The 10,940-nt window shown below is 33.5% G+C and overlaps 1 protein-coding gene across 1 annotated transcript; it reads left to right on the top strand.

Annotated features, from left to right (window-relative positions):
* Positions 1 to 828: 828 nt before the first annotated feature.
* Positions 829 to 3,630, top strand: LOC143587177 (polyadenylate-binding protein 7-like; the record flags this gene model as incomplete). Its single annotated transcript, XM_077068541.1, has 8 exons — positions 829 to 1,048; positions 1,152 to 1,411; positions 1,515 to 1,621; positions 1,828 to 2,017; positions 2,103 to 2,386; positions 2,471 to 2,608; positions 3,096 to 3,293; positions 3,417 to 3,630. Coding segments are annotated over 8 exons (1,604 nt in total), but the record flags the coding sequence as incomplete, so codon positions are not given.
* Positions 3,631 to 10,940: the final 7,310 nt, after the last annotated feature.

Below are 10,940 nucleotides of genomic sequence, written 5' to 3' on the forward strand. Positions count from 1 at the left end.
TAAAACCGGCCCCAATATGTATTTATTATTTTTTTTTTTTTTTATTTATTTTATACTTTATAAAATATATAAACACCCCATCTTTTATAAACCATTTTATAAAAGAATACATAGTTAAATAATCATTCCAATAATAATTATTTGAATAAATAAATTAACCAATTAATTTATTTAACACTTTCAAGTAAATATTCAGAAACCCGATTTTCTGAATGTGTCGTGTTCTGTATTTGTCTTATAGATCTTATCTTAACAAATACATAATTGGTGTGTGTCTAACTCGTTATTGGGTATGACCCGACTTGGATCAAACACGGCTAGCCACATTAACCTAATTATGTGTCTCGGGCATACGGTATTCCAACAGAATATGCATTGCCCTGCTTGCGGTGCGCGCATATAATGTATATATGTGTGAACCCTCGGGTGGGCAAAAGTAAAATTGCACTAATTTTGACGTTATTTTACTAATTTTGTGAAAATAACGTTAAAAGTGATGGAAGGTTAATCAGGCATCATGTGGTGGCGTTGATAGCCGAAAGACAAGGGTACATGCACCAATCAGCCGGCGTCCCGATGATTGAGTGCTATGTGCCTTATGTAATATGTCCAAGGCTTGATGCAAAACTACTATCGAGCCGGGGGTCTCACCGGAAGCAGCCTCTCTATCCCCATGGGGTAGAGGTAAGGCTGTCTACATCTTACCCTCCTCAGACCCTACCATAGCTTTGCTATTGGTGGGATATACTGAGTACGATGATGATGATGATGATGATGACCATGAATATGCATCCAGTGTTTGGTGGTGTTTTGATCAAATCTAATTAGTTTTCTATATATGTATTTGGTTGCAGAATTTGAACGAGTCAATAGACAATGTTGTACTTCAAGAACTCTTCAAACCGTTTGGCAACATTTTGTCGTGCAAAGTGGTCACGCATGAAGATGGTAAGAGCAAAGGTTACGGTTTTGTTCAGTTTGAATCTGAACAATGTGCGAATGCTGCTATTGAGAAACTCAATGGGACCGACGTTGGCGACAAGCAGATGTAGGTCATATTTTATAAATCCTTATATATTTAGTCTATATTATTAATCATATGGTGCATGAATTGTTGTTTAATTCTACTTTATATTATTATTTTCTGACAGATATGTTGGGAAGTTCGTAAAGAAGAGTGACCGCGCGCTACCTGATCTTGATATCAAGTACACCAATCTGTACATCAAGAATCTCGAATCAGATCTGACAGAAGAAATCCTTGAGAATAGCTTTGCAAAGTTTGGGAAAATTGTTAGTTTAGTCATCGCAAGAGATGAAAATGGACTTTCAAAGGGATTTGGCTTTGTCAATTATGAAAGCCCAGATGATGCACGCAAGGCAGTCGAAGATATGAACGGATTGAACCTTGGTATGCTATTTACTTATATTATATATTGCGAGGATTTTATGTATTTAATCATCAAGTTTTCACTTTTTTATCATGTTTTTTACTTGAATCTGTCTTAATGCAGGCTCAAAGATGTTATATGTTGCCAGGGCTCAGAAAAAAGCCGAGAGAGTACAGATTTTGAGACGTTGGTATGAAGACATTAAGAAAGATCAAATGATGAAATACCAGGTGTCTATCTTTTACAGATATTTTGTATAGATATCCATGACCCATTTATGTTTATCATGTTATCATAATCGGTGTACTTATTGCATATCACGCATAAATATCTAAACCTTTTAATGGTATCAAAGCCATATAGGCGCGATACTCTTTTTCTATCTATAAACCTTAATTCTAATGTTTTTTGAATGTGTTTTTTCTTCTTATTTTAGGGTTCTAATGTCTATGTAAAGAATATCGCTGACGATGTCACAGAGAGCGAGCTGCAACAGCATTTCAGTCAATGTGGGACCATTACATCCACCAAGTTAATGTGTGATGATAAGGGAATTAACAAAGGTTTCGGGTTTGTGTGCTTCTCCTCACCAGAGGAGGCGAACAAGGCCGTGAATACCTTACATGGTTAGTTGCATTCTTGATATTATGTTTCGGTTTCTTAATGATGCAAACATTTTGTTTATTACTATATTTCTTTAACATTGTACAGGATTCATGTTCCATCAAAAGCCTTTGTATGTAGCCATTGCTCAAAGGAAAGAAGAGAGGCAAGCACAGTTGCAGATTCACTATGCAAATTATATGGCTGGATATGCAGGCCCATCTTCGGTTTTCCCTGGAGTTTATCCTTCTTATTACTATACCACCCCTTCTGGTGCCATTTCACAAGTGCCTAGGTTAATGTATCAGCCTATGGCCATGAGGCCCGCGTGGAGGGCTAATGGTTTTGCACCTGCAGCAAGGCCCGGTTTTCAGCCTTCAATGCCTGCATTTGTAAGTTTTTTAGATTTTGTTGAAAGATTGAACTAATTTGTGTTTGGAGGTTATATGATCAATTTTTGTATTCTTTTCATTTAGGTTTCCAATGCACCAAGACCGTTTAGACAAAATCGAGGAAGGATGCAGCCGGCGCAGGGTGGTGGTCATGTTGTTCCATATGTGTCAAATGCTCAATTTACTCAGTCATCATCAAAGGACTGGTCTAACAACCCGCAGGTTTGATACTTAGATTCACTTGCTAACTTATATGATTTTTAATTAGTTGATACTGGCTTTGATTAAGTGTCTTAATTGACCGTTCGTTAATAAATCTGATTTCCTTAACCTTTAGTTATACACGACTATTGTCTTGTGCCAAGTGCTCATATTAATATATTTTTTCAATGACATTGCATGAGTATCTCACTAATAAGTATGATTTATTAATGAATAATGATTATCTTGAAGATTTTATTTAGAACTTTCCATTTTATAAAATGATTTCCTTCATGATATATGATGAAGCATCTTAAAGAAAATGTGTCAACTTGTCTGCATAGTAAGTATATATTGTTACAGCACCCTTATGGTAACTTTGAGTTTTTTATTTAATTGTTGATTTCTATTGGCTACAAATGTTATTGCTACTTGCTTGATGCTTATTATTTACAAAGTTTTATATTTGGTTTGTTTTGCTAATTCATGTGGTGGGCAAATGTTGCAGTGGGTGGCAGAAGTTAAGTATGTGCCAAGTGGACGTGCTCGTAATGCTGGTAACAAAGGAATTGCTTCATCGAACACTGGTGGAACAGTGGGCGAGAGATCAGAGATGTTGAGTAGTAACATGCTTTCTGCTGCTTCTCCCGAGACTCAAAAGCAGATTCTAGGCGAACGTCTATTTCCCCTAGTGAACGAACTCAAGGTATCCAAATTGATTATGGTGTTTGTTAAATGCAAATAATCAGAATATGGTGCATTTTAAATTATTAGTTTGTTTTAGTCTGAAATGTATTAATGGTATTTGTTTTTGTCGTTTTGATTTTAGCCTGATCACGCTGCCAAGATTACTGGAATGTTGCTAGAGATGGACAATACCGAGCTGGTTTTGTTGTTGGAATCACCGGAGGCTTTGGCTAAGAAAGTGGAGGAAGCTGTGGAGGTACTAGTGAAGGTCTCGAAGACCAAAGTGTCCACCAGTGCGCAAGAGTCATTGCAACCGAGTATCTTGGCTGCTGGTGTTGCAGTCAACTGAGACAGACAGAAAGTAGACGGTGATCATGAGACTAGAAACTTCACAATTAGCAACTTATTTTAGTAGTAATCGTTTACTTAATTATAAAACTTATTAGTCTTTTGTGTTTTGGAGTTTCCCTTGTTGTTTTGAACATCTTCGTTGCAGTTTATGTAGTTAAAGATTTTTAGATTTGTTGTGTGGTTTATCTTTTTCATTTTGTTTTAATCTTTGAGCTTATGCTGAAATTAATTGGTAATTGCTAAGGTTGAGTTGGATTCGGGTTGGACTAAGTTACTAGATACCCGATTTGGGACTAACTCAGTTTGGCTCTTGGTCTTTATTTTGGAGTGAATTCGGGTTTGGTTTGGGTAAAAACCGAAATATTAAACATCTTAGCATGAAAAGTTTTCATTTGAGCATGGCCCGATCGACTGGGTTCGGGCCCCACCATATTTTGGTCTATTCTTTTGTTTTGATTTGAAATTTATGTTCTAGCTTGGTCCGGTCTTTTATTTCTAAGGTTGAGTTGGATTTGGGTTGGATTGGACTACTAGATCCCGACTTGGGACCGACTCAATTTGGCTCTCGGTCTTCATTGTGGAGAATTAGGGTTTGGTTAGGGTAAAAACTGAAATATGAAACGTCTTTGCATAAAAGATTTTCATTTGATCCTGGCCTGAGAGACTTAGTTCGGCCCCCCACTGGTTAGTTCTTTTGTTTTGATTTTCTAGAAAGCTTGGTATGGTCTTCTATTTTGATTTTCTAGAAATTTATGTTCGGGGTTGGTCCGGTCTTTTGTTTTGATTTTCTAAAAATTTATGTTCGGATATGGTCCATGGTTCTACCAAGCCGATGATGTTCCATGAAAGGACCCGCCCTTGAATCAAATTTATGAAAACATCGTTCTTGTGTTAATAGTTTTGGGAATTTAACAACCTTGATGAATTTTCATAAATCAAGGTTCAGATTGGTTATTAGCCTCAACTGAAATCAAAAGCAAAGTCATCGCCTAACCTATTTTATTAACCAATCGGTTTTTGGTTAATCGGTTCGGTTTATCAAGTTAGTTTGTCGGTTGGTTCAGTTCGGTTAATTTCGGCTAATAACCAAAACCAAACTTGGGCTAAAATTTTTGCTTATCCTTTGAGAACTCCAAAAAAGTTAAGAACTTCTTAAAACTCATAACAACCAAATATTTTTTGAATTTTTTTTCAAATATTAACATTGTTTGAGACTAGTTTTACCATATTTTATATATAACTTTTTTATTATATATATAAATCACAAGTTTACATACGTGTAAAAAAATTATATTTGTGTAAAAACTAATTTTCATAATTGTAATCGTAATATATATATATATATATATATATATATATATATATATATATAAAGTGACAAAACTACACTTAAATAACATTAGCATACAATTTTTTTATAAAAAATGTTAGTTAATAAGAGTTTTTTCAAATTCTTAAATAATTTAACAGTTCTGTAATGATATTCATCATATAGGGTTATAGTAAAAAGAAGTAGTTTCCTAGGAATACTAGGAATAAATCATCGCCATTGGATAATGTTAATCAATGGTTGAGATTTAAAATTACCAAAAACCAAAATAGTTTCCTAGAATTACTCTTTCATCTTTATAACCGACATAGTTTTCTAGAATTGTTCTTTCACCATAATTTGTCATGCCACATGTCAAAAAATTATTGGTTCTTACCATTCCTAGGAAACTCTTTATTCTTATTTGAACCCTTTTTTCTCTCTCTCTCTCTCTCTATACACACACACACACACACACACAATTTCAGGATTAAATACAAATCATTATTAACATGAAAACAGTGAGAACCAATTTGTTGTTGTTATTAGGTTTGTTTTTATAAGTGTTTGCTGTTATTATTTGTTCGTATTTGTTGGTTTTCGATTATGAGTTGTTATAAGTGATTGTTGATTTACATTTTATTGTTATTATTAGGTTTTTTCTTTTTGTTATGGAACATTGCTTATGTAGATCGGTATTGTAGTAGGTATTGTTTCTTACGTTCTCATTTTGAGTAGATAGCTATTGTTTCCTACGTTCTCATTTTTAGTAGATTGGAATTGTTTCCTACGTTCTCATGTTAAAATCATTTTGTACATGAACCTTCCTCTATATACACACGCATTAATTGAGATACAAATATATGAAATGAATGTATGAAACGATGAAATGGAGTCATATTTTATAGAAATATATGAATGGCTTGGTTCAGTTAATTTTCGTTCTATAACCGACTTTTAGTTAATTTTGGTTCAGTTATTGCTGGCCCCTAAGAGAATCACGTCTTCTAGATTATAATTGCACAACATACCTTACATTAGCAAGTGGCAACTATAGACAATAGACATTAGATCTATCCAACCTATAGTTAGAGTCTAATATTTCAATATAGAGAATAAAGGCTTAAACATCATAATTAATATTTAAGATGGCATGTTGATGCATCAATCAAATTCAAACCGATTTTAACTTATGTTGTTTTGTATTTTGTTAGGGCCAAGTAACATATTTTTCCAAACAATATTTAGTCTATTCGATAAAAACTGCGAAAATGAATTTACATCAATTTTGCAGGCATATACCAAAATAAATATTATTTTTGTAAGTATAATTCTTAAAACATATTTTTATCTGAAAACATAACTTAAAAGATTTATATATATTTACCTATTATATTATTTCAATAGAAAAAAAAACAAATTAAAAAAAACACTTTTAGTTACAATAAAAAAAAGGATAGCGACAAAGTTAACAAATTAACTATTACTAATACTAATTATAAAATGTTAATAACTATCGTAAGCTAGAAATCAATTCATAAAAGCTTACGATGCTTCAAAAACTAATAAATTGATTTCTAGCTTACGATAGTTATTAACATTTTATAATTAGTATTAGTAATAGTTAATTTGTTAACTTTGTTTACGATGCTTCAAAAACTAATAAATTTGAAGATTACAAACAACTTAAATAATAATATAACTATATAAATATAGATGAAAAAGTCAACTAAAAACATTCAGAAATTAGTAGCAACTTCTATTGATGGTGTTAGAACTCAGAAGCACATCACATGCTTGAATTCAATAATCACCTTTTTCTTTCTTTTGTAGCCGGCAAATGTGGACGTGATGGATGTGATGAATTCTCTAATATCATTAATGATCATTGATTATAAAAGCTTACAATGCTTCAACTACAATAGAACCACAACCACGGTCGCTAATATTTGCTAACGACTTCTAAACTACACCTAATATCTCATTGTAGATTTGTAGGTATTGGTCGTCGCTGAAATCTCTAATTGACTAAAATGCTAGTCGTCCTATATCCATGCAACGTATCTCCACCGCCTCTTGGCCGCTCCAAAACCCTAATGAAAGCTAGGCTAGTTAATAATGCTTTTTTTGTCACCGCCGCTAGGTTGAGGTCGGATGCAAATGTGATGTCCAATGCAACTCCGCCTCCACCTCAGCCAATTCTAGAGGTTTCGTCACATACGTTACAATATGAAGAAGGTAAGGTGGGAGCGGTGCCACATGGTGTGGTATCAGAGTCGTCGGTTAGTGCAATGGAGTATTTGACGAGCATTTTGACGTCCAAGGTTTATGACGTGGCTGTGGAGACGCCGCTACAACATTCGGCAAAGTTGTCAGAGAGGCTGGGTGTTGGTGTATGGTTGAAGAGGGAAGATACACAACCGGTAAGTAGTACTTTTCGTTTGGACTTGCTCCTAGGTAAACTTGTTTGTCCTTATTGACGTGCTAGCTTATTTTCCTCTTATAAACAATATCTGAGGTTTAAATTTGAGCGACGAAAATAATTCAGATTTATTAGTAGTGTAAAGTATAGTAGAAGTAGCATTTGTTGTTAAAAAAGGGGTAAACTTGTTTGTCACAAGTTATGAATATATGTTTACAGAAACAAGATCAAATACATTTTATTCTTAACATGAAAACAGTGAGAATCAGTTTGTTGTTATTATTAGGTTTATTTTTATAATTGTTTGCTGTTATTTTTTGTTCGTATTTGCTAATTTTCGATTATGAGATGTTATAAGTAGTTGCTTATTTATATTTTGTTGTTATTATTAGATTTTTTCTTTTGCTGATATAAGTGTTTGCTGATATTTGCTGTTATTATTTTGTTCTTGATTTTGATTCTTTTGTTGTCATTTTTAGGTTTTTTTCTTTGCTATTATAAATAATTGTTTATGTAGATTGGTATTGTAGTTGGTATTGTTTCTTACGTTCTCATTTTTTATAAATTGGTATTATTTCCTACGTTCTCATATTAAAAATAAAATGTACATGAACCTTCCCTATGTTTACTTATTACCATTCTAAGAAAATATTAATCATAAAATCTAGAAATTCTGAACGATAAATTTAAAACTTTCTTTTGTTAAGTGACATTTATTTCATTGTTTTGATACATGGGGGTCTATGAGATTATCAACTGTAACGTGATGTATAATTGTTTTTTTCTTTTTTCTAACAATTAAAATACATCAAATAGATTAAAACTAAAATAAGAAAACTTAAAGACTTGAATTTGAATAAATTGTAATCGACTAATCGAGTAGTTAAACCTCAAATTTGAATAATTGTTGATCTAGGCCTTAAATTTGGGTGTTTCGTTGGTGGCCGGAGACTAAAACCTTAAAACCTTAAATTGTTTAAAAAAATGGGTTTGATACTCATCATAGTTAAAGTGGTAACCTCAAATAGTAAAACCGAAATCAACTCTATTTGAATTTTTATTAAAATTTAAGAATTTATATATAGTTATAAGTTCGTGTATGTAAACATGTAATACGGAAAAACAGATATTTGATTAGAATCATACTTGTAAATTTGTAATATATATAAATTGCTGTATCTGTATTTTATCAAGAGCATTATCACTTCTGATATTTTTATGGTCTAGTTTTGTTATATTTAGTATGAATTATTAATAAAATTTAGAATATGAATATGGATATAATGTCACTAGCGAAAATACTTTTTTTTTTAACTTTTGGTTTGTTATTTTTATTGAGGTTGTTCTTAGTTCGGGTATTTCTGATCGGGATTTTTTTTCTTTTTTTTTTTTTTTTTGATTTGATGTGGTATGCTATGATTCAGTTTCAAAACATAATATTTGAGTCTAATGGCGTTCAGAATTTTTTTTATTTTATTTTTTTAGTCTAATACTATCACTATACTTCAAACAAAAAAAAACAAAAGGACTGTACAGGTAAATAATATTTTCTATAGATTAAATAACTGAAAATCATCTCTTTTATAGACAACTTACAATGAAAAACTAATGATTAAACTAACCAACTAATTATGCATGACAATGATAAAAAAATCAATTACTAACCTGATATTCAAACTAAAGTTAACATAATGACTAACAAGCAAATTCACAATATATGTTAATCAATAGACAATAAAGTTGGCTAACACATACAATTAGGTAACTAGGAAAAACAATAAAAGTTGCTTTCATTTAATTACCTCTTATAAAGACGGAAAGGGTTTTATTGGAGCAAGAGTTGCGTGATTTGGACCAAACCATGGAGGTTCGGGATTTGTTGGAAGAAGAGACATGGTCTTTAAGCGAAATTAAAAGACGGCTAGGCGAGTTGGATAATCATTATTACCGGGATTTGAAGCAAAAGGCTCGGTGTAATTGGGCGATTCATGGAGACGAAAATTCTCGATTTTTTCACGGTTTTATTAATAAACGTAAAGCTTCAAATTATTTTCCGGGTTTGAAAGTGAATGGGGCGTGGGAAACAAACCCGGTTCTCATTAAAAAGGAAGTTTTGCGTTTCTTTGCTGGGAAGTTTAAAGAATCTATTACACATCGGCCTCGGTTGATTGGGTATGGGTTTTCGGTCTTGTCTTCGGTGGAGACGGATTTTTTGATAAGTGATTTTTCCGTGCATGAGATCAAGAAGGCGGTTTTTGAATGCGGTGGTGACAAAGCTCCTGGGCCGGATGGTTTTAATTTTAGGTTCATTCGGTTTTTTTGGGAGTTGTTCGAGAAGGATTTTGCGGATATTCTTGATCATTTTCATAGTGTTAAAAGTTTTTGCTCGGGGGTTGGTTCGTCTTTTATCACCTTAATTCCTAAGGTAAACAATCCGTCATCTTTGGGAGATTTTAGACCGATAAGTCTCATTGGTTGTATTTTAAAGACTGTGTCGAAGGTGTTAGTGAATCGACTCAAAACGGTTATGAATAAGATTGTCTCAGAGCATCAGTCGGCTTTCTTATCCGGGAGATATATTCTTGATGGCCCTTTGGTGGCTAATGAGGTTATTGCTTGGGCTAAGAAGAGGGAGAGAAGAATTTTTATGTTCAAGATTGACTTCGAGAAAGCCTATGATAATGTGAATTGGGAGTTCTTGTTGTCGGTTCTTTCTCAGATGGGTTTTCCTTCGGTCTGGTGCGATTGGATTAGTGGTATTTTGTTGGCGACCAGATCATCTGTTCTTGTTAATGGGTCTCCTACATTCGAATTTGGGTGTCATAAAGACATTCGTCAAGGTGACCCGCTATCGCCTTTTCTTTTTATTATTCTGATGGAGGCTTTTTCAGGTATGTTGAAACAAGCCTGTGATATAGGTGCGTTTCATGGTATTACTCTTCCTAATGAAGGTCCTACTTTATCCCATTTTTTTTATGCGGATGATGCTATGATTATGGGAGAGTGGTCTTCTTTTAATTTTGATAACTTGAAACGTATTCTTCGCATATTTTACTTGTGTTCGGGGCTAAAGATTAATCTCCATAAATCAGTGTTATTTGGAGTAGGTGTAGAAGATGGTGAGATCGATATCCAAGCTGGTTTCATGGGTTGTAAGCCGGGTAGAATCCCGTTTTCTTATCTAGGGATTATGGTTGGCGCTAACATGAATAGGGTGGTTAATTGGGAACCGGTTGTGTCCAAGTTCAAGAAGAGGCTTTCTAAATGGAAAGTTAATTCGTTATCTATTGCCGGTCGGTTAACCCTTATTAAATCGGTGCTGGATAGTCTTCCCACTTATTATTTTTCGCTTTTTAAGGCACCCAAGAAGGTTACCAATGATTTAGAAGCTTTGATGAGAAGGTTCTTATGGGGTGGTTAGGATGAAGTGAGGAAGATGTCATGGGTGGCTTGGGAGGTAGTCACCAAACCTATAAAAGAAGGGGGTTTAGGTATCGCTAGTTTAGAGGTTAATAATCAAGCGCTGATTACTAAATGGCTTATCTCTCTCAACAAAGCACAACACACAAAATACAAAAAAAATC

The sequence above is a fragment of the Bidens hawaiensis genome, unplaced genomic scaffold (assembly GCF_021521415.1).
Source record: "Bidens hawaiensis isolate Kalapana, Puna unplaced genomic scaffold, B.hawaiensis_p1.1 tig00035189_1, whole genome shotgun sequence".
NCBI lineage: Eukaryota > Viridiplantae > Streptophyta > Magnoliopsida > Asterales > Asteraceae > Bidens > Bidens hawaiensis.